Source organism: Anomaloglossus baeobatrachus, chromosome 5 (genome assembly GCF_048569485.1).
Source record: "Anomaloglossus baeobatrachus isolate aAnoBae1 chromosome 5, aAnoBae1.hap1, whole genome shotgun sequence".
NCBI classification, from domain to species: domain Eukaryota; kingdom Metazoa; phylum Chordata; class Amphibia; order Anura; family Aromobatidae; genus Anomaloglossus; species Anomaloglossus baeobatrachus.
The window spans coordinates 162460394-162485611 of record NC_134357.1 but is presented as its reverse complement, the minus strand read 5'-3'; the positions used below and the strand labels follow the sequence as shown (position 1 = coordinate 162485611).

The window sequence follows — 25218 nt, the reverse complement described above, 5'->3', positions numbered from 1 at the left end:
ATGGAGAAAAAAATGGAGAAAAAGTGGAGAAAAAGTGGAGAAAAAGTGGAGAAAAAGTGGAGAATAAGTGGAGAAAAAGTGGAGAAAAAGTGGAGAAAAAGTGGAGAAAAAGTGGAGAAAAAAATGGAGAAAAAGTGGAGAAAAAGTGGAGAAAAAGTGGAGAAAAAATGGAGAAAAAAATGTAGAAAAAGTGGAGAAAAAATGTAGAAAAAGTGGAGAAAAAGTGGAGAAAAAAATGGAGAAAAAGTGGAGAAAAAGTGGAGAAAAAAATGGAGAAAAAGTGGAGAAAAAGTGGAGAAAAAATGGAGAAAAAAATGTAGAAAAAGTGGAGAAAAAATGTAGAAAAAGTGGAGAAAAAATGGAGAAAAAGTGGAGCACCCTTTGGTGCCTTTCATGTGGCACTAAGGGGTGCTTAGCTTTGTATTTAGCCAAAAAAATAAAAAAAAAAATGACGTAGGGTTCCCCCTAGTTTTGTAGCCAGATAGGGTAAAGCAGACGGCTGCAGCCTGCAGACCACAGCTGGCAACCTCACCTTGGCTGGTAATCCAAAACTGAGGGCACCCCACGCTGTTATTTTAAATTAAATAAATAATTAAAAAAAAAACACGTAGGGGTCCCCCAAAATTGGCTCACCAGCCAAGGTAAAGCAGACAGCTGGGGCCTGATATTCTCAGATTAGGGAGGTCCATGGTTATTGGACTCTCCCCAGCCTAAAAATAGCAGGACGCAGCTGCCCCAGAAGTGGCGCATCCATTAGATGCGCCAATCCTGGTGCTTCGCCCCAGCTCATCCCGCGCCCTGGTGCGGTGGTAAACGGGGTAATATATGGGGTTAATACCAGATGTGTAATGTCACCTGGCATCAAGCCCTGGGGTTGGTGAGGTCAAGCGTCTATCAGATACCCGACATCACCAACCCAGTCAGTAATAAAAAAAAATAGACGACAAACACATTTTTATTTGAAAAAACACTCCCCAAAACATTCCCTCTTTAACCAATTTATTAGAATGAAAAACAAATCCAGGTCTGGTGTAATCCAAGGGGTTGCCATGACGATCCACACTGTCCCAGTCAATGAAGAGCAGGATGTTCCCCATCGGCTGGGAGAGCAATGCAGTGACCTGAGCTAACATCAATGGGTCAGCCCAGGTCACTGCAGGGCATGACAAGTGCTGCTGTCAGCGAGGTACATTACCTGCACTGATCTCCAGCACACTGACAGCCCCTGTCACTGAGTTCAATGACCAGCGCCATCACACCAAGTATCGCGAGAGGCCCGTGACGTCACCGCTAGTCAGTCTCGAGTCGGAAGCGAGAGAAGGTGATGTGACAAGCGGCGGCCATGGAGGACAGTGACAGCGCTGAGGTCGGGACTTCATCACCGCAGGTAAGCCGAGCGGGACCATGTGTGTGTGTGTGTGTGTGTGTGTGTGTACGTGTGTACATGCCGCGGGCAGGAGGGGGTGGAGCGAGCTGAGCGGGGAAGTGTGGGCTTCCTGCACGTAACTAGGATAAACATCGGGTTACTAACCAAAGCGCTTTGCTTGGATACCCGATGTTTATCTTGGTTACCAGCTTCTGGCAGGCTGCCAGCGATGGCTCCTGCACACTGTAGCTGTAAAAAGCCCTGCTTTTTGCTGCTAGAACCGTTCTCGAACGTATCTAGAACTATCGAGCTTTTGCAAAAAGCTCGAGTTCTAGTTCGATCTCGAACAGCCCCCAAAATCACTCGAGCCTAGAACTGGAGAACCTCGAACCTCGAACTGCGCTCAACTCTAGTGGGTACCCGCCCCCATCTGTTGCGCGACACGGGCAAATCGCTGCCCGTGCCGCACAACATCGCCCAGACACGTTACACATACTTACCTGCCCGGCGACGTCGCTGTGACCGGCGAACCGCCTCCTTTCTAAGGGGGCGGTCCGTGCGGCGTCACAGCGACGTCACTGAGCGGCCGCCAAATAGCCGCGGAGGGGCAGAGATGAGCGGGACGTAACATCCCGCCCACCTCCTTCCTTCCTCATAGCGGCCGGGAGGCAGGTAAGGAGAGCTTCCTCGTTCCTGCGGCGTCACACATAGCGATGTGTGCTGCCGCAGGAGTGACGAACTACATCGTTACTGCTGCAGTAACGATAATCGAGAATGGACCCCCATGTCACCGATGAGCGATTTTGCACGTTTTTGCAACGATGCAAAATCGCTCATCGGTGTCACACGCAGCAACATCGCTAATGCGGCCGGATGTGCATCACAAATTCCGTGACCCCAACGACTCCGCATTAGCGATGTCGCAGCGTGTAAAGCCCTCTTTAGAATGAAAATTGACAGAATTTTGAAAGTCATGTGGCAAGAAAATGGTTTATATTTTGGCCATATCACCATCTGACCAGTACATGACAGATATTGTAATAATAGATCGATATATGGGAGCTCTGTGATTCTGACTTTAAAATTATATATTTTAGTGGAGCTAATTTTATGATTGGTCATTGAGCTCTAGGATTTGCCAATGGCGTGTAACTCGCGCGAGTCTCGCATTGCATTACCCGACACGGCCTACTGCTCTCTGGACCAGGTTAATTGCATGTACCTCTATTCAGCTGAGATGCGCCTTTCCAGAGAGTGTGCAGCCGTGCTGGGTGATGCAATGCGAGACTCACACGAGTTACATGTGAGGCACTCGCAAGTGTGACTCTGGTCTAAATCTGTCTTCAGTTTGGTTCCTATAGATGGCAGGTGTAAAGCCCCTTTACACAGCATTTGGCAGTAATTTGAATGTATATCCTGATTTTGATTTCAATTATTTTCTACAATACACCTGTTGCTGTACCTAATATATCAGGTTCTATAAAGCCCCCATTCATTGATAATGTTTTTCACTGATTGGAGGGTTTTCAGTAAGTTTGTATATAGCCCCAGCTAAGTCTACATGATGGATTCCAAAACTGCTAAAAATGCTGCAAGAATAGTGTCGACCATGTTGAAATCCAACATACTTAAGTTGTCTTTCCTCTAAAATCAGATGGATCTGTGACGCCCCTGTGGTAAAAAGGTGTCACAAAAACAAGGTAACAACTAAAGGAACAGCTCGGGTCCTACATGACTGTGCCAGTCAGTACACACACTAGCACACCAGGACATTTACACTCACAACCAGGGTGGGAGACCCCCCCTTTGAGCCAGGTGACAGGGCTGGGCACTGTGAGCTAACAGGCAGCCAACTGGGAAGGGAGGGACAAGACCTGGGGGAGGAGCGAGTGACCTGGGAAGTGTGGCTAGTCTGCGGAAGATGGGGAGAGAGACAGGAGTAGAGAGGAGAAGAGTGAGAAGTGAGCAGTAGTAAAAGAACAGGTGTCAAGACACACAACGGAATCTTGAGACACAGGGAAATTAGCAAAGATTCCACAAAGACCTGAGTAGAAAGATCAGCCACTGAGAGGAGAAAGTAGCTGGAGAGTGAGAGAGCAAGCTCCAAGGACAGAGGGATCCTGTGGGGTGGACATCCTGGGCTCCCAGTACTTTGAACGCACAGGGTGCAGATTCCAGAACAGACCGGGACTTGAAGCCATCTGTTAACTCGGCCAGGCGGGTGGGTTTCCAGGACTCATCTGCCACCACTAATGTCCTAGGCATCAGCAGCAAAGAGAGGACCGGGAGAAATTCCCTTAAATAGTCCAAGCTACCTGCGGCAGGACCCAGACACCAGGAGGACCTCCAAGTGCTCCACGCCAAGGAGGACCAACAAATACACCAGAGTGGTGGGAATGTGGCACCAGGTTGACTGGCACAGCTATAGAGGACTCGGGTGCACCTGGGTGGGATTCAGCACGCCTCCAGGGTGCGAACCCAGTAAATAAACACAACCAAACTGCACTCCCTGTCTGGACTGATTTATTGCTGTGCGCCTCCACGTTAATCCTTCACCTACCCCTGGGGAAAAGGGTCCACCATCCACGCTGCCCCCATTCATCATCCCCAGCAGGAACCCACAGTGGCAGCCCTACCATCCCTGGCTGCACACCACGAGTGGCGTACTCGGACTATATCTTTATTTTTATTTTCTTTTTATTTAAAAACTGTTCGACGGTGCCCTATATAAATATTGTAGGCTGGAAAAGTAAGTTTCTTTGTGTAAGAACGACATTTTAACTCCTTTAGCACCCAGCGATTTTCATTTTTTCATTTTTGCTTGTTCCTCCTCTTCTTCCAAGAGCCATAACTTTTTTTATTTTCCCATCAAGTAGCGAAATGAAGGCTTGTTTTTGTGGGACCAGTTGTACTTTTGAATGACACCATTCATTCTGCCCCATAGTGTATTAGAAAACAGGAAAAAAAATCCAAATACAGTGAAATTGCAAAAAAAAATGCAATTGCACAATTTATTTACCATTTTCACTATATGGTGAAACTGACCTGGCAAAGTGATTTCCCAGGTCAATATGAGTTCATAGATATCAATCATGTATATCTTTACTTTTACATAAATGGTGAAAAAAAATTCAGAAATTTGTAAAAAATAAAAAAAAAAAAAAGAATTGCACTTTTGTTGCCATTTTACAAGACCAGTAACGTTCTCATTTTTTGTGATCTGTGGCTGCATGAGGGCTTATTTTGTGCATTTATATTTGACATTTTTAATCAGACCAATCTGTTATTGCATTATAATGCAATGTTGCGGCAACCAAACATGTAATTCTGGTGTTTTGATTTTTTTATTCACACTACGGCTTTTACTGATCAGATTAATTGATTTTATATTTTGATAGATTGGACATTTCTGAACATTTATTATTATTATTATTATTACATTATTTTATTTTATTTTCAATGGGGCAAAAGGGGGGTGATTTGAACTTTTATTTTTTTTAACTTTTCATATTTTTTTAAATTTGTTTTTACATTTTTATTGATTTTATAATTCCTTTTAGGGGACCTGAAGCATCCACTGTTCAGAGCGCTGCTTCAGTATCACTCTGAACATTAGAAATACTGTTATCCTGTGAGTGCAGGGGCTCTGCTGACCCCCCGCTGTCATGACAACATATTGGCGCCCCGTGTCATGTCACGGGGCTGCTGATGGTGGCGGGGAACAGTGCAATTCCCTCTGGAGCACGTTAGATCAGAGATCCACCCGCATCTGTTAGCTGCACGTGTGTGCTTATCAGATCAGCTGACATGTGCGAGCCTGCAATAAAGATACAGATATGACCTAGGATGTATAGGTATGCCCGAGGTCGTAAAGTGCTTCTTATCAAAAATTGGGAGAACCCCATGTTGGTTTTTTTTTTCATTTTTTTAATTATTTGGTTAATAGCTATAAAATCTATATAGCTATCTATCTATCTAGCATCTATACTGAACAAAACAATAAACACAACACTTTTGTTTTTGCTCCTTTTTTCATGAACTGAACTCAAAGATCCAATACTTTTTCTATGCACACTAAACGGCTTTTTCTCTCAAATATTGTTCACAAATTATCTACATCTGTGTTAGTGAGTACTTCTCTTTTTCCGAGATAATCCATCCACCTCACTGGTGTGGAATATCAAGATGCTGATTAACCAGCATGATAATTGCACAGGTATGCCTTCGGCTGGCCACAATAAAAGGCCACTCTAAAATGTGCAGTTTTTCACACAGCACAATGCCACAGATGTTGCACGTTTTGAGGGATCGTGCAATTGGCATGCAGACTGCAGGAATGTCCACCAGAGCTGTTGCCCATGAATTGAATGTTTATTTCTCTACCATAAGCCATTTCCAAAGATGTTTCAGATAATTTTACAACACATCTAACCGACCTAATAACTGCAGATCATGTGTAACCACACCAGCCCAGGACCTCAACATCCAGCATCTTCACCTCCAAGATCGTCTGAGACCAGCCACCCAGACAACTGCTGCAACAATTAGTTTGCTTAACAAAAGAATTTCTGCACAATCTGTAACTGTATCAGGGAAACTCATCTCCATGCTTACCGTAATCATCGAGGTCTTCACCTGACTGCAGTTTGACCTTGTTATAAACTTAAATTGGCAACTGCTCACATTCGATGGCATCTGTCATGTTGGAGAGATGTTATCTTCATGGATGAATCACAGTTTTCACTGTACAGGGCAGATGGCAGACTGCGTGTATTTGGGTTAGTGGATTGGTGATGTCAATGTTGTGAATCAAGTGGCCCATGGTGGAGGTGGGATTATAGTATGGGCAGGTGTATGTTGAGGACAATAAACACAGGTGCATTTTATTGATACCTTTTGAATGCACATTGATACTGTGATGAGATCATGAGGCTCATTTTTGTGCTATTCATTTACGACCATCAGCTAATCTTGCAGCATAATAATACATGGTCCTGTAGCGCCCCACGGGGCAGGTGTTTTTAACCTATGCGTTGCCGGGTCGGGCGGGGGTGCAGATCTTCTGCTGTGTCATGGGGTGGCCTGGCCCGGTTCCATTGCCCCGAGACGTACAGGAAGGAGAATAGGAAGGTGGCAGGTGGCAGGGAGGATGGAGGTAGTAGTTGAGAGGTTAGGAAAGTCTATTAGGACCGTGACGCCACCTGTGGTATGTGGCCAGAGATGGGGGCCGCCGCTGCAGGGTCTCTCACTGAGACAGATGTCTGGTGCAGTCGGGATGGTGTCGCTCCCCACAGGTGGAGCGTGATTACCCCGGGGAGGATGGCGGGGGTAGTAGTGTTCCCCATTGGCGCTGGGCGATGGTTAAAGGAGAGGCAGAGACAGGGGCTGCGGTTCCAGGTGTTTTTACTCACAAGTCTTCAGACGCTGCCCGAGGTGCCGTTCTCTGCCACGATGGGCTCCAGCAGATCCCGGATCAGTGAAAGGTCAACTCCGGTGTGTGTGTCAGCCTGTGAGCTCTCTCCTCTTTTTTTGCGCTAAGTATCGGATCCCCAAGTCATGAAGCACTTGAGGGTCCCGATGTCAGTAAAGTGTGTCCCGTTCTGTATGCTGAAAGCACAGTTGCGTTATGGGGCTGGTCCTCAACCCCGGATCCTATGTGCTATTTGCTGCAGACTCATGGGACGAGTCCAGTGACTTTCTGTAGCCGTACCCTGCGACCCTAGCTGAGTTGATAGACAACTTGAAGTATGCCTGCCCTAGGAATATGTATCGCAACAGTGCCCGTCCTGTGGAAGCAGCTGCCCTGTTTCTCCCCAGGGACTGTGTTTAACGCCTTGGCCCACAGAGCTGCGTGCAGCAAGTCCACTCTGCTCTTTGTCTGAAGCTGAGCTCCCTGCAGTTGTGGTGTTGTGTGGTCTGAGCTGTTGCCCCCAGCCGCTGCCACCAGCTAGTTCACCACTCTCACTTGGTCAATCTGCTCTTCCCACTGTGCTCCTAACTTCCCCTGGTAGTTTCTTCTCCCTGACCCTGAGTCTCCAGTCCAGTGGATCTGGGGAGTCCCTGGTGCAGTGGCATCATGAAAACCCACCGCTGTAGTGACCCCCTATTGGGATCCGACCCTGGCCCATTGGGGAAGGCAACCCAGTGACTGTATGTTTGTGTAGGTGCAAACCGGCCTCAACCTTCCTTGGACCTAGGATGAGTACTACACTCTATTAGGGGTGTAGTACACTGTGGCGCCTGAAGCCGCAGGGGCGCCACAGTCCCATGATGGAAGATTCTGTACACAATTCCTGGAAGCTGAAAACCTCCCAGTTCTTGCATTTCCAGCATACTCACCGGATATGTCACCCATTGAGCATGACACCAATGCTCTGGATCGGTGTATACGACAGCATGTTCCTTCCAATATGCAGTAATTTCACACAGCCATTGAAGAGGAGTGGACTAACACTTCATAGGCTGCAATCAACAATCTGAATAATTCAATGTGAAGGAGATGTGTTAAACTGCGTGAGGCAAATGGTGGTCACACCAGATACTGACTGGTTTTCAGACCATTCTGGGCCCACCCAATACTGTAAAACTGCACATTTTAGAGTGGCCTTTTATTGTGGCCAGCATAAGGCACACCTGTGCAGTAATCATGCTGGCTATCAGCATCTTGATATGCCACACCTGTGACGTGTTTTCACAGAGGGATATCTGGCTATTTTCTGTGTCAAGACTCCTAACAGAGGCTCCACGGACCTTTTTTGATTTGCATACTTCCTAAGGAGCAATGCACCTAGGATTTCACTGTGTTGAGCGCCTTTGCTGACTGCCAGCAGTGTTTTATCTGGCTGGCCTCCCCGAGATCAGTGATTGTTTTGTCTTGCTGGTCTACTAGGCATTGCTCCCACCTAGCCAGAATCCGAGGGGCAATACCCCCAAACAGCTGTCTGTGGATGGATACCTGGCCTTGATATTTCCCTTGTCATATCTTTAAACTCGTCAAAGAGTTGGATATTGACTAAAAGGGCCACTTAATATGGTGGTTATGGTGTTCTCCTTAAAAAGAGCCACTCCTTGGCTAGGTCCTTCCTGGAGTGATATCTGGCTATTTTCTGTGTTGAGGCTCCTAACAGAGGCTCTACAGACCTTTTTTGATTTGCATACCTCCCAGGGGGCAATGCACCTAGGATTTCACTGTATTGAGCGCCTTCGTTGGCTGCCGGCAGTGATTTCTCTGGCTGGTCTCCCCGAGATCAGTGATTGTTTTGTCTTGTTGGTCTACTAGGCATTGCTTCCACCTGGCCAGAATCCTACTCCACACTGATGATGGGCAATACCCCCAAACAGCTGTCTGTGGAAGGATACCTGGCCTTGGTATTTCCCTTGTCATATCTTTAAACTTGTCAAAGAATTGGATATTGACTAAAAGGGCCACTTATTATGGTGGTTATGGTGGTCTCCTTAAAAAGAGCCACTCCTTGGCTAAGTCGTTCCCGGAGGGATATCTGGCTATTTTCTGTGTCGAGACTCCTAACAGAGGCTCCACGGACCGCTTTTGATTTGCACACCTGTGACGTGGATAGATTATCTCAGCAAAAGAGAAGTGCTCAGTAACACAGATTTACGCAAATTTGTGAACAATATTTGAAAGAAAATGGGATTTTGTGTATATAGAAAAAGTATTAGACCTTTCAGTTAAGCTCATGAGAAATGGAACAAAAACAAAAGGGTTGTATTTATATTTTTGTTCAGTGTATTTGTATCATCTATCTATCTATCTATCTATCTATCCATCTATCTACCCATATTTGCACATCTTTAACACACAAAAAAAATTCAATAAACACAAACACACCTGATCTGCCTCCATATAATTTGCTGAGGGATAATATGCTATGTTTATGTTGGCATGTTAGTTCTTGCTGTAGGATACCATACCTCCCAACTTATAAGGAATAGAAAGAGGCAAAAATGATGCAGTGTGCTGCAGCAAATGTTGTCAATTCCCCAAGCCACACCCATAGGCTTCTTTGTGGAACCTGGTAAAATGCAAGAAAAAAAAAGCCGTTGCATTTTTTAACAGAGAATTGAAGCTTTCCTGTAGTATTAAAATGCATTAAAACTCCGAATTCACATATGCACCAAACGTATCAAATATCTGGGAAAAACAAATAAAAAATGCAAACACGCAATAAGCAATAATCAAAGAAGATTGTTATTGCGTTGCGTGGTGCAGAAACCTGTAAAATACACGCAGCATTTACGCTACATGTGAACTAGGCCTTAGTATTACATTTTTATTAGCGTTTTTATGAGTTTAATAGAGTACAACAATCAATCATGCCACATTTTTACAACATTTACCAATCCCAATAAATAATCTGTTGTATAGGTCGTTACAATTACAGGGACACCAAATATGTCCATGTTATTTGCTGATTTATGATGTTTACTATTTTTTTATAAAGCGCATTAAAAATAACGTTATTCAATTTTTTTTATTATTTTAAGCAATTTTATTAGAAGAGAATCCCTCTAGAATATAGGACATAGAGATACACTGCTCTGTATAATGGTATCATTTGTTATCAGGAGGGCAGCAACGCAACAGTTAGGACATTGTCATTTCTCAACATTTTCTTTTGTAGACAAATCAACTGAAAGAAAAAGAGGTTTTTACTACTTGGTGGCGCTCCAGGTGAATATAGTATGATAAAGCAATTTTGAGTCTGGCACTTACTTTGCAGACAACTCTGCATTTACTTGATTTACTTTGATTCCCTGTTATATTTTGGCTCCGGCAGTGAAAGAATGATATTGCTGTGCTGCATAGTAACTGGCACATACAATAGTAATAAAGCGCAATGTAATTTTCAGTTAAACACATAAAAAAATCATATGTTGGACTAATATATGTACTACAGCAGTCATGTAACTTAAAGAGTAACTGAACCTTTTCTTAATAGAATTTTTGATCTGCCTTTTTAAAGTTATAAATCTTTGTAATATACTCCATTGCCTTATTTTGATTCCTTCTATATTCAATACCATGCTGAAGGTGCTATATTGTTCTAGCTCAGGGGTCTCAAACTCAGCTGGGTGTATGGGCCGCATATAGAAAAAAATTGAGAAGGGCTCCATTCTTTGCATGACAAAGTGACATGTTTAATGAATTCATGTTTTTTTTTCTATACACCTTTGGATCCCTTTTTTGAACATTTTTTGCTTGTTTATTAGAACAAACCTGCACTTTTTTGTTTAGTTAAGTTTATATATAAAAATGCATTTTTAATAGCAAAAAAATAAATAAATTCATGCTTTATTTTGAATTTTATCACCTTCTTGTAATATTGTTTTAAATTTAGCAGCATCATATAGTAATCTTAACCAACATCTTGTAGTAATGTCCCCATCTGTGTGCCCTGCAGTAAAGTTCCCCATCCTTGTAGTATTGTGCTCATCCTTGTAGTATTGTGTCCATCCTTGTAGTATTCTACCCATCCTTGTAGCATTGTGCCTAGTAGTATTTTGCCCATCTTTGTAGTATTGTGCCCAATAGTATTCTGCCCATCCTTACGATATTGTGCCCATCCTTGTAGTATTGTGCCCTGAAGTATTGTGCCCATCTTTGTGCCCTGCAGTATTGTGCCCTGCAGTATTGTGCCCTGCAGTATTGTGCTTATCCCTGTGTCCTGCAGTATTGTGCTCTGCAGTATTGTGCCCATCCTTTGACCTGTAGTATTGTGCCCTGCAATTTTGGGCCCATCCTTGTCTCCTGTAATATTGTGCCCTGCAGTATTGTGCCCATTCTTGTGTCCTGTAGTATTGTGCCCATCCTTGTGTCTTGTAGTATTGTACCCATCCTTGTGTCCTGTAGTATTGTGCCCATCCTTGTGCCCTGTAGTATTTTGCCCTGTAGTATTGTGCCCATCCTTTAGTAATATGCAAAAAAAATTCTCCTCACCTTTGCTCCATTCTCATTTTTTAGGGTGCGTGCCCATAAATCAGTGTTTGCAGCATTTTGAATGTAGCATGTTTCAGCTGTGTCCAGAATGCTGCGATATACAGTACAAGCAAAGTGGATGGGATTTCTAAAAATCCCGTGCCCACTGTGTTTGTGCAGGGAAAACTGACCTGCGGTGCGGCTTGCAGAGGCCAAAGCATGTGAATTTATGCTGTGGAGTCTCATGCCCTCCCTAGGGAGAACCAGTGAGAAACCGCAGCACCCCAAACCCTGATTGCGGGCACGGACAGCTCCGGTCTCCCAAAGAGGAGACTTGCGGCCCTGCAGGTCAGGACCCGACGCGTCCAGGACGCAGCGGGTCCTGATTGTGACCACGTACCTGCTTGTTGCGGCCCGTAACAATCACAGCTCTATGCCCGGGGCCGGCGCTGGCTGGGCTTTACTACAATTAAATCAATTGAATACAATTTGCGATGCCTCACTGAGGAGCTCTCTGCACTATACCAATGGCTACCGCCAGCCAATCAGATGCAATGAGGTGACGTCATACAGCGACGTCACTTCCTTGCATCTGATTGGCAAGCAGCAGCCATTGGTATATGTCACGCTCCCCGGGTCCTCACCCCCGTTCCCCGGCTCACCTGCCACGCTCTCCGCTCCCCAGTCACCGGATTCCGTCCGTCCCAGGGCTCCGGGCCCCCGATCCCGGCGCCCGACAGCTTCCCTGGACCTGGCCGGCTCCCCTGCGTCCTCCTCGCAGCCTCCTTCCCTGGCTTCTGGCACCCGGGCGGCGCGCATGCGCATTAGGGCGCGCGCGCGGTCACTGACCCTTTCTTAAAGGGCCAGCGTCCATTAACAGGAAATGAGGTTGCACAGGTACAGGGTATATAGGGGGTCATTGTCCAAGGGGGCGGGGCCTGATCTTCGTGTTCCCTGAGCTAGGAGTCAGGTCTCTTGGTGTTTATGTGCCTGTACTCACCTATCTGTCTTTGTAGAGCCGTACCTGCCTCGCCATCCAGTCTGCCGTGTCCTGATCCCCGCACGCTGTCCGTCTGCCATCTGACAGTCCGTACCATCCCGGATCCCTGCGGTGACCCGTCATCTTGCTCCAGAGGTTCCGGACCCCGCCTGATATCACCTCGGCCTCCGAACCTGAGCTACGTCACCAAGACCACCTTCTGTGACTCCGTGGTCCCTGGGACTCCTCCGCTGCCTTCACTTGCACGGACTGTTCTACTGCCCATCAGTGCTTCAGCTGCCGGACTCCCTACCACCATCTCAGAGAGTTCGGTCCAGTGGATCCACCTCCTGGGTCTGCCCGACCGCCCGGCCGTGACAGTAAGATCAGGCCATGGATCCCGCTGCAGCACTAATGGCTCTGCAAGAGGAACTCCAACGCCAGCGTGAAGTCCAGACCCGCATGCTGCAATTCATGACCTCCGTGGACACCCGCCTGTACACATTACAAGCATCAATGACGCCTGCGGCACCCAGGTCCCCCGCCAGGCAAGCCATGGCCCCCGCACCAGTGGCAACCTCGTCAGATGCTTCCCGACTCCGTTTGGCGTCACCTCCTCGTTATGCTGGAGATCCCAAGACCTGCAGGGGCTTCATAAATCAATGTTCCCTTCATTTCAAGCAGCTGCCACATCTGTTCGCCTCCGACCAAGCCAAGGTCGCCTTTATAATGTCCCACCTAGAGGGCGAGGCGCTGGCGTGGATGAACCCCTTGTGGGAGAAGGAGGACCCCATGACCAAGGATCTTCAACAGTTCCTGCAGGCATTCCGCAGCACCTTTGACGAGCCGGGACGCGCTTCTGCCTCTGCTTCAACACTCCTCCGCCTACGTCAAGGAACACTGACGGTGGGCCAATACGCCATCCGTTTTCGCACTTTGGCTTCAGAACTCGGGTGGAATAATGAGGCCCTAACAGCCGCCTTCTGGGAGGGACTCTCGAGTCGCATCAAGGATGAGTTGGCGGGTCGGGACGTGCCCTCCACCCTAGATGCCCTGATTGCCCTAGCAACTCGTGTGGACATACGTTTTCAGGAGCGCTCCAAAGAGCTATCTCGTGAGAGACGCCCGTTACGGCATTCATCTCCTCCTCAGAAGCCCTCCGTACCTCAGTCATCAACAGCTGGGAGTCCCGTCCACGAGCCCATGCAGATTGACCGAGTGCGTCAGTCTGCACAACGTAGAGCAGAGCGGCTTGCCCAGGGTCTCTGCTTTTACTGCGGTGAGGGCACACACCTCCTCCGTTCCTGTCCGGAAAGGCCGGGAAACTCCAAAGCCTAGGGTTGGTAGGAGAGGCCACCCTAGGTGCTGGGACTCTCTCTGATCCGGTCACATGGACCGTGCAAGTGACAACGGGAGAGACGCGGTTCACGGCTGAGGCCTATCTTGATTCCGGGGCAGCAGGCAATTTCATCCAGCAAGCCACCGTGGACAAATACCAGGTGCCTGTTATCCCACTCAACAAGCCCCTGGTGATTGCCTCTGTGGATGGGAGACCCCTTTCTGACACCATCTCCTGGACCACCAGGCCGGTTGAACTGCGCATCGGTGCTCTTCACACCGAGAACATCGCCTTCTACGTCCTTCCGCACATGTCCCATCAGATCCTGCTGGGCCTTCCATGGTTACGGACTCACGAACCATCAGTCAGCTGGGGCACTGGCGAAATCACCCGCTGGGGTGCTTCGTGTCATGAGAGATGCCTAAAATCCACACAACCCATCCGACGATCTCCGGTTCCTGAGAACCTACCGGGGCTGCCCTCGGCTTATTGGTCCTTTGCTGATGTCTTTGATAAAAAAGAATCCGAGGTACTGCCGCCACATCGCCCCTACGATTGTGCCATCGACCTGCTCCCTGGAACAACGCCACCACGAGGACGGATATATCCTTTATCTCCAGCCGAAACAAGGGCTATGTCGACTTACATCTCAGAGAGCCTGGCTAGGGGATTCATTCGGAGATCCTCCTCTCCTGCTGGAGCAGGTTTCTTCTTTGTCAAGAAAAAAGAGGGCGATTTACGTCCCTGCATCGACTACCGGGGTCTGAATCAGATCACTGTTAAGAACAAGTACCCTCTGCCGCTCATCCCCGAATTGTTTGACCGGCTTAGAGGAGCTCGTCTGTTCACCAAGCTGGATCTTCGGGGTGCTTACAATCTGGTGCGCATCCGCTCTGGTGACGAATGGAAGACCGCGTTTAATACGCGCGATGGACATTATGAGTACTGCGTGATGCCCTTCGGCCTGTGTAACGCCCCTGCCGTCTTCCAAGAACTGGTGAACGACGTGTTCCGAGACCTCCTCTACACCTGTGTGGTAGTATATCTAGATGACATCCTTGTCTTCTCTCCGGACCTCCCAACCCACAGAGAGCACGTACAGCTGGTTCTACGACGACTAAGAGAGAACCGTCTGTACGCAAAGTATGAGAAGTGTGTCTTTGAGCAGTCTTCTCTCCCCTTTCTGGGGTACATCATCTCTGAGACTGGACTGCAGATGGATCCCAAGAAGGTCTCCGCCATTCTCAACTGGCCTCCCCCTTCTGGACTGAAGGCAATCCAACGCTTCCTGGGATTCGCCAACTACTACCGCCAATTCGTCCCTCACTTCTCTGCTCTGACTGCTCCACTTTCCGCTTTGACTAAGAAAGAGGCAAATCCAAAGGACTGGTCGCCTGCGGCCGACGCCGCGTTTGGCTCTTTGAAGCGGGCTTTTGCTTCCTCGCCTGTACTTCACCGTCCGGAGTTGAACCGCCAGTTCACCTTGGAGGTGGATGCCTCCTCCTCAGGAGCCGGAGCAGTGCTCATGCAGAAGTCCTCCTCCGGGAAGATGGTGACTTGCGGATTCTTCTCCAAGGGCTTCTCAGCGCCTGAACGCAACTATACCATCGGGGACCGAGAGCTCTTGGCAGTCAAACTGGCACTGGAGGAATGGCGCTACCTCCTGGAAGGTGCAGTGTATCCCGTGATCATCTACACGGACCACAAGAACCTAGAATACCTGCGGTCCGCTCAGCGACTGAACCCACGGCAAGCCAGGTGGTCCTTATTCTTTGCCAGGTTCGACTTTCAGCTTCACTTCCGACCCGCGGACAAGAATGTACGCGCTGATGCCTTGTCCAGGTCTTTCATGCCCATGGAGCAAGAGGAAGAGACTACCCAACCCATCATCTGTCCTAGCAACATCATTCCGGTGGCCCCTGTTACCCTAGCCCAGATACCGCCCGGGAAGACCTATGTCTCCGATACCGACAGGCAAAAAGTGTTACACTGGGGTCATGCCTCAAAAACAGCCGGGCATGCTGGTCAGAAGAGAACATGGGGTGCGATTGTACGCCATTACTGGTGGCCATCCCTTCGCACGGACGTCGCTGCTTTTGTCTCTGCCTGCTCCTCCTGTGCCAGGAACAAGACGCCCAAACACTTGCCCCATGGCCGTCTTCTGCCTTTACCGATACCCTCAGTCCCGTGGCAACACATAGCAATGGACTTTATTACGGACTTGCCATTATCCTCCGGGCACACAGTCATATGGGTCGTGGTTGATCGATTCTCCAAAATGGCCCACTTCGTTCCTATGGCCGGACTGCCCTCTGCTCAGGAACTCGCGGAAGCCTATATACATCACATCTTCCGCTTGCATGGCTTTCCATCCCACATAGTGTCCGACAGAGGAACTCAGTTCACCTCCCGCTTCTGGAGGGCTCTATGCAAACATCTGGGAGTGACTCTGGACTTTTCTTCTTCTTACCATCCTCAGTCTAACGGCCAAGTGGAGAGGGTCAATCAAATCGTGACCTCATACCTACGTCACTATGTCAACGCCCATCACGACGACTGGTCCTCGCTTCTGCCTTGGGCTGAATTCTCCCATAACCACCACGTCAGTGAGTCATCCTCCGAATCTCCCTTCCATGTTGTTTACGGACTCCAGCCCGCCGTCCCATTGCCTATATCCCCTTCATCGGATGTCCCGGCTGCTGATACTGCAGTTCGTGACTTTGCTACCATTTGGGACTCTGTCAAAGCGTCCCTTGGGCGCGCTTCCCAGCGGATGAAGAAACACGCTGACAAGAGACGTCTGGATCCTCCGTGTTTCTCTCCTGGTGACCTGGTCTGGCTTGCTTCCCAGTACATCCGATTGAAGATACCTTCCTACAAGCTGGGTCCTCGCTACATCGGGCCGTTTAAGGTCCTCAGCAAGATCAATGAGGTATCCTACAAGCTACAGCTCCCGGCCACGATGAGGATACCCAACTCCTTCCACGTCTCTCTGCTCAAGCCGGTTGTCCTTGGTCCCTTCTCCGCTGCTGCCAGTCCGGCCCCTCCTCCTATTGCCGATGATGACATCTATGCGGTAAGGGATATCGTGGCCATGAAGACCGTACGAGGTCGACAGTTCTTCCTGGTGGACTGGGAAGGGTATGGTCCTGAGGATAGGTCTTGGGAGCCCAGGGAGAACGTGGGCACTCCTCTTATCCGTGCCTTCATGTCCCGGTTGCGGGGAGGGGGGCGTGGGGGGGGGGGTACTGTCACGCTCCCCGGGTCCTCACCCCCGTTCCCCGGCTCACCTGCCACGCTCTCCGCTCCCCAGTCACCGGATTCCGTCCGTCCCAGGGCTCCGGGCCCCCGATCCCGGCGCCCGACAGCTTCCCTGGACCTGGCCGGCTCCCCTGCGTCCTCCTCGCAGCCTCCTTCCCTGGCTTCTGGCACCCGGGCGGCGCGCATGCGCATTAGGGCGCGCGCGCGGTCACTGACCCTTTCTTAAAGGGCCAGCGTCCATTAACAGGAAATGAGGTTGCACAGGTACAGGGTATATAGGGGGTCATTGTCCAAGGGGGCGGGGCCTGATCTTCGTGTTCCCTGAGCTAGGAGTCAGGTCTCTTGGTGTTTATGTGCCTGTACTCACCTATCTGTCTTTGTAGAGCCGTACCTGCCTCGCCATCCAGTCTGCCGTGTCCTGATCCCCGCACGCTGTCCGTCTGCCATCTGACAGTCCGTACCATCCCGGATCCCTGCGGTGACCCGTCATCTTGCTCCAGAGGTTCCGGACCCCGCCTGATATCACCTCGGCCTCCGAACCTGAGCTACGTCACCAAGACCATCTTCTGTGACTCCGTGGTCCCTGGGACTCCTCCGCTGCCTTCACTTGCACGGACTGTTCTACTGCCCATCAGTGCTTCAGCTGCCGGACTCCCTACCACCATCTCAGAGAGTTCGGTCCAGTGGATCCACCTCCTGGGTCTGCCCGACCGCCCGGCCGTGACAGTATAGTGCAGACAGTTCCTCTGCGTGGCACCGCAAATTATTCAATTGTAGTAAAGTTCTACCGGTGCTGACTCCTGGCATAGAGCTGTGATCGTCACTGGGTCTGCGGGCCGCAACAAGCAGTTTTGGGGGCCGCATGCGTCCTACATATTTGAGACCTCTGGTCTAGTTCATACTGTCTTAGGTGCAGATTTGTACTACAGGTCAAGCAAAGATCTGTATTTAGAGAGTGAGCTTCTCTGCTCTCTCCCCCAGGCTCAGAAAAGGAATAGTGTCTGAGACTAAGAAGAAGGTAAACCAGCTCACCGTGTTCACTGAGAATATCCTGGTCTTTTCAAGCCATATGCAAAAACCTTGGTAAAGTATGCACATTTACAAAAAAAGTAAGAGAAAAATTCCAGAGATAGGAAAAGACCATCCCATGATTTGGAGTTGGATGAGATAAAACTTCACATTTATTTTTCAATAAAATATTGCAAACAATCAGACAACGACAGCGTAAAAAAAAAAAAAATCACCATTGGGGTAAGGAAAAACGAATGCGTTTTCAATAATGCATAGCCAAAACTCATCATTTTTTCTTCCCTATGGTGTTTTTTTTTACTCTTTTGACTATGTGAGGATTCAGAAGTCTGCAGTCACTTTGAGTGACACATAGAATGACTTCAGATTTAGTCTGGACAAACCCCTTTTACACTAATGAGAATAAGACACTTATTTGAATTAATGGAAAGGAGAGTGGAGCCCTGAAACCTTAAATATATTTTTTTCCATTATATTTCTCCGTTTTTGAAATGCTTATGCATGAAATCAAGATTATGATCATGAGATCTAATAAAACTTTCATTACAATAATGATTATCTTCATACCAAACACCCTTCCATCCTCCCTTCATTAATTTGGCATGAAAAATTATGCTATTGTGATCCCAAACTTGTTTATTAACATTAGCAAAATAATTTAAAGGTTGGTTAAAATGAACCTGTCACCAGATTTGTCCCCTATAAGTTGTGGCCACCACCAGTAAGCCCTTATATACAGTATCTAGAATCCTTTATATAAGTATCCAAGCCGATCAGTTTAACATGAAAAAACAGCTATTATTATACTCACCTAAGGTGCAGTCCAGATCGATGGGTGTTGCTGCTCTTGGTTCGGCGTCTCCTCCATCTTGTGTGATCATCGTCCTGCTGCCCAGCCAATCTTGATCTGGCACCTCCTATCTTCTTTCAGTCGCCATCCTCCTTTCCTCCTCAATATGTATTATGCATCCTATGTCATCCACACAAAGTCCTCCATTGTGCTACTGTGCATATGCAGTTCTCTCTGCCCTGCTGAGGGCAGATCAAAGTATTGTAGTGAGCATGTGTGGCGTTCTTTGACCTTTTCTCATCGCTTGCGCATTACAGTACTGTGCTCTGCCCACAATAGGTCAGAGAGACGTGCATGTGCCTAGGAACACAATGAAGGACTCTGTGTGGATGACGTAGAACGCATAATCCACATGGAGCAGGGAAGGAGAACGGTGATCGCAAGAAGGTAGGAGATGCCAGACTGAGACTAGTGATGCCCATTGGACCATACCGCCCCACAGGTGACTATAATAGGTGTTTTTTTGTTATACAGATCGCCTTGGGCACTTACATACAGCATTGTAGAATGCTGTATATAAGGGCTTACTGATGGTGGCTGCAGTTTAAGGCTATGTGCCCACGCTGCGGATTTACCGCGGATTTTGCCGCGGATTTGCCGCGGATTTACCGCGGATTTGCCGAAAATCTGCAGCAGCTGCACTTCCAAGCCATTTCAATGGCATTTTGGAAATGCTGTGTCCATGCTGCGGAAAAATCCGGATTTGCCGCGGATTTTGATCCGGAAAAATCTGCAGCATGTCAATTGTTTGTTGCGGATTTTGTTGTGGATTTGGGTATAGAATGGGAAAAAAAAATCCGCATCAAAATCCGCGGATTTTCAGGCAGAAAAGTCCGCAGGTACTTTCTACCGTGGACACATAGCCTAAAGGAGACAAATCTGGTGACAAGTTCCCTTTAAACATTCCTGTATATGTTTATTTAGCTTAACTAAACCAAACTGAGAGAACTTTTAAGGGAAGTTCTTGACAACCAGTTCCTAATATGTATACAAGCCAGGAAAAGAAATTTAAGAATCCTAATTTTTAGGCAAAGTATGAATATCTCTGAATCATCCTCTAAGATCTCTTATATTAGAGGAAAAGTATACTAATAAAGGGATATTATTTAAGAGATATTCTATGAATTGAATTTATGAAGGGATTTTGGTTCTTAACATACTGTATATCCTTCCTTACGTAGCTTCCTATTATCTTCTCTAAATCATTTTCATAACTATGGTGACTTTTAAATTTCAACCTGTCAAAGATGTAATTTACTAAAGCACCATAGAAGTATGGAAAATCTTTCTCAATAGTTTTTTCTTTTAAGCCGTTTGTACAACTTTAGGATAGATCTACAATATATATTTTAAGTCACTCTTACAAATTGCACTTATCAATTAGTAGTGTGCATTTTCATTAATACCTCCAAGATTGAGCTTGCTATGTTCTTTCATCCCCTCATTCTCTGAGCCCTAATTTTTCTATTCCTTTCCTTTCTAGAGTTTAATCTAGAAAGAAAGATATTAGAGTGATCACCCCTTCCTTCCCATCTCTATAAAATATCCTTAGAATAGGTCATCAATAAAAGATCACAGCAAGTCCTGCTAAACAATGTACAGAATAGTCTGTTTATCTTTGTACTCTAAAGGCCACTTTACATGCAACGACATCGCTAACGAGATGTCGTTGGGGTCACGGAATTCGTGATGCACATCTGGCCTCGTTAGCGACATCGTTGCATGTGAAATGCAGGAACGACCGTTAACGATCAAAAAAACTCACCATATCGTTGATCGTTGACACGTCGTTCTAATCTCAAATATCGTTGCTGCTGCAGGTACGATGTTGTTCATTGTTCCTGCGGCAGCACACATCGCTACGTATGACACCGCAGGAACGAGGAACATCGTACCTGCGGCCGCCACCAATGAGGAAGGAAGGAGGTGGGTGGGATGTTACGGCCGCTCATCTCCGCCCCTCCACTTCGATTGGGTGGCTGCTTAGTGATGCTGCTGTGACGCCACACGAACCGCCCCCTTAGAAAGGAGGCGGTTTGCCGGCCACAGCGACGTCGCTAGGCAGGTAAGTATGTGTTACGGGTGTTAGCGATGTTTTGCGCCACGGGCAGCGATTTGCCCGTGACGCACAACCAATGGGGTCAGGTGCTTTCACCAGCGACATCGCTAGCGATGTCGCTGTGCGTAAAGCAGCCTTAATTCTGGCTGTCAAGAGGGGTTTCAGATATCAGAGTCCCAACAATAACAAGGATGACAGCGCTCCTCCGGGTGAAAAAACATGCAATTATTTATTCCATCAGTTGTGTAACAGCAATAATGATAAAGACCACAGGTCGAAATGTTGCTGTTACACAACTGATGGAATAAAGAATTGCATGTTTTTTCACCCGGAGGAGCGCTGTCATCCTTGTTATTGGTATGTTATTTCAAGTGATCTCTTGATCATGGACGTGCGCTCCTGAGGTGCTGATTGTGCTGTTGCACAGGCACATAAGTTTTTTAACCAAGGTGCTGTGGACTTTTCTTTTTTGGATCAGAGTCCCAACAGTCTGATGTTGATGTCTTATCTTAAAGATATATCATCAATAGAAAAAAAATAGTGAACAACCCCTTTCAAATAAAATTAAGATTTGCCACATTTACTAAGTAGTGATGCAATTTTACATTTTGCTAATGAACACAATCATTAAGTCAGCAAATATATTTTCATATCTGAAAAAGCTAATTCACCTTCTTCTTTTAGGTGACATATATTTACTTGTTTAACCCTTGCCTTGAAACAATTTTCCAGAAATAGATCCTCAATCCACACTAGGGAAAAAGTAAATGCGTATACAGTTTAGGAAGGAATACTACTGTTATTATATCAGCTTAATAAAATATGGACAGTGTTCCATAACCTTGTTTCATCTCAATTTCTTTTTCTCGCAGGGATTGTTCAAATCAGGGAATTCAGCTATTGTATCTGATAATCTAACTTAAAGTATATAAAATGTTCCTCCACATTGATGGTTCTACGTTATTTGATGGTGCTAGATTACCAACTTCTAAAAGGATATAAATTAAAATCAGTCTACTACTAAACCTTAAAAAATATCTTGAACTTTTGAGATTACATTCTCCAAATTATTGACTGAGGGTTCAGTCAATAATAACAAATTATCCATGTGTCCTCTATCCTCATACTCTAAAGCCAAATGGCTTTACTTTTTAAAACTTCCAAAGGCTCAATTCCAATGGCAAAGAGCAATGGAGAGAAAGGACAACTCTGTCTTGTCCCAGAAGTAACTAAATATGTGCCTGGTATTTAACATCTAACAATAATCCTACAGAAGCTGTCTAGTGTATGAGTTGTGCACCTATCCAGTATAGGTGACCTCTATGTCGTATCTACTTATGAAAACACACAGTAAACCTCACTCCATCCTTTTACAGCATCGAATCTCAGGATAAAGGGGTTTATTATACTTTATTACTTTGCTGATATATTAATCCATTCTGGTCCAGATAAACACCAAAACCAGTTTAGCAGGCTATTTGCATGATCCCTGGCAATTAGCTTAGCATCACTTTCATAAGGAGATTTTCTTCATAGTATTATGGAGTGTGACATATATATGATCATCTTTATTACTTTTATACTTGAATGCATGACGTACTTGTCTACTATTTGCTCACTCTCTCAGTACTAAGAAATTGACCACATAAATGTCATGTTTCTTAGTTTTTGTGAGATTGCAGATCTGCTCAATAGTACGACAGATATTACTATGTAAAGTTCTTTCCAGCTTGCAGGTCTCACACCATCTAAAAATTAAGGATCAATGGTACATTGGGCAGTAATTAGTCTGTCAGACACAGGACAAGACAGTCAAAATGCTCAATTTCAACCATTGACATTTGTTTGACCACCAATTTATTGTGCGTTAGAAAAAAAAAAGTCTAAAAAGTTACACTATATATGTAACCAAATCAGGGAATTCCTAAATCCTGGAAAAGTTCTATTCCTTAACACTTAATGGAAATTATTCATTCAATATAATAGATTAAAAAAACTCTACACCTTGAATTTAGTCTTCTAAATGCAGGACATGTCACCATGAGCACATTATTTCACAATTCGCATCAAGGCTGATCTCTTACCATATTTCTTTATTTTTTTATAATTCTATTGAGACTGTTGGTTTTGGATTTAATGGTCTTGTATGTTCACTGTTTTTTTTTTCTTTCCTTCTATTCAGTTTCATCATTATCTTATATGATCTCTATAACACCTTGCAACCAAAATAATTCCATCTCTGCGTTTTTTGTCAAAATAAATGTATATACCTGTAAGCTACAAAGGCTTATAAGCAAGCTTTTAAAATCTGTCCACCGATGGAATTTTATTTTTTACTTCACTTTATCTTTTTAATATATAATCTCATATAATAAAGAATGAATAGTCTCCATAAGAGAAAATATGTTGAAGTAACAAGATTTAGTCAGGTGTTGCTATTTGTTTCCCACAATTGCTTTTTCTTAAAAAATAAAATAATAAAAAACAAAAAAAAAATTTAATGGTGACTACTGCAGTAGGCTAGATCTGCTGACCAGTTAGACGCACATAGCTTAATGGATGTGCTATAATACCTAGTGATGAGCAAATACTAACTATTTGTGTTCGGATTATTCTTAACGAAACCCAAAGTACTATTCCGGTTTTCGTCACAAATAATGAACCTAATGCAAGTCAGTGGAAATCCCAGTATTTGTCTTGTAAATCTTCAAGATAAATGCTTGGGTTCCCCATTGATTTGCATTAGGTTTGTTATCCGTGATGAATACTGGAATTGTACTCTGGGATTCGTTATGAATGATCCAAACCTGAATAGTTACTATTTGCTCATCACTAATAATTACCGCACCAGTAAAGCCCGATTCCATTAACACTTATGATACAATACAAACACATAATGTATAGAAAACTGACAAGCTAGTGTGGATGCTCCAGTGTATCACTGACCTACATCCCCCTCTCTGTGGATTTGCAGCTTTGACCACTTAGCACACATTCTAGTATTCCCAGGTTTCAATCTACACATATTAGCTTAAAGCGAATCACATTTACAGCTACAAAACCTTAGTCCCTCTTCAACTATCTACTTCATTTCTATCCTGTAGTGTTATTTTATTTTAATATTTTCTTAGTTATATTTGTATGAATATTCTTATAGTATACGGTCTATGTTCTCTTTTTAGCTGACAGTGCAGTAACATCGTATTCAGTTTATATCAATTATATAGTTTTTAAATTCTATTCTTTCTTCTAACATTTTATAGAAAATTATTAAAATAAGATTATTAAATATCTTTGACCAGTAAAACTGAAGTAAAAGTATGTTAAACCCAATAAAAACAAAAAAGTAATTAACAAATAACTTTAAAATATCGGTTATAGGTTTGATGAAACTTACCGTGGTCACTATTCGTGTCATCTCTATCAGTTTGTAAGAACTGACTTCAGAATCATTCCAGATGCTCATAGACTCTATTATCTTGGTGCAGTTGGCATCTTGAGGTGGGCAAGTGATGCCCTTTGGAATTGGCAGATAATTCATACTTGGATCAAAATAATTGCTGGGGTCTCCTGGGCTCCAATGTGTTTATAAGTCTAAATATTTTTTAGCTTTGTCCGAAGCTTAGATGTGAAGTGCTTATCTATGCAGCTGCAGATATCTGTCTTCATGTGCTGCTGGAAGGCAGAGATTCAACCTCCCTTTAAATATAAGAGCATGTACTGTCCGCACATGCTCACTCAATGCCTGGACTCATTCATACAGAACTTCAGTTATGTTCAACCACTCACATTCACGACAGGTCTACACTCATCTTAATCTCAGCTAATTAAAATTGCCAATGTTGAGCAATAGCATTAACTTTATTTACTGTCAAATGATGGGATTTGATAGCCTTGAACATATATATATATATATATATATATATATATATATATATATATATATATATATATGTATATGCACTACTGTGAAAATGTTTTAGGCACAAGTGGAAAAATTGCTGCAAAGTAAGAATGCTTTCAAATATAGATGTGGTAACGGTTTATATTTAATCAATGAACAAAATGCAAAGCGAATTACCAAAAGAGAAATCTGAGTCAGACCGATATTTAGTGATCTCCTTTTGCCTTCAAAACAGCATCAAAGCATCATTTCATCTATGGACACTTGCACACAATTTTTGAAGGAACATGACAGAGTCATTATTCCAAACATCTTGAAGAACTAGTAACTGCAATCTTCTCTGGATGTAGTCTTGAAAATATTCTTCTGTCTCTTCTTGTAAGACCACACAGACTGGATGGTCTTGAGATCGGGACTTTTTGGAGGCAAAATCATCCCTTTCATAACACCTTGTTATTCTTTACATTACGCTGAAGATAGTAACTAATGACATG

The 25218-nt window shown here is 45.4% G+C and overlaps 1 protein-coding gene across 1 annotated transcript in view; it reads right to left on the bottom strand.

Annotated features, from left to right (window-relative positions):
- Nucleotides 1-24482, bottom strand: part of OPN4 (opsin 4) — a 215802-nt gene extending 191320 nt beyond the window's left edge. Inside the window, exon 1 of the mRNA XM_075347269.1 lies at nt 24218-24482. Coding sequence (XP_075203384.1) covers nt 24218-24361 — 144 coding nt within the window. The 5' untranslated portion in view covers nt 24362-24482. The remainder of the gene's footprint in view (nt 1-24217) is intronic.
- Nucleotides 24483-25218: the final 736 nt, after the last annotated feature.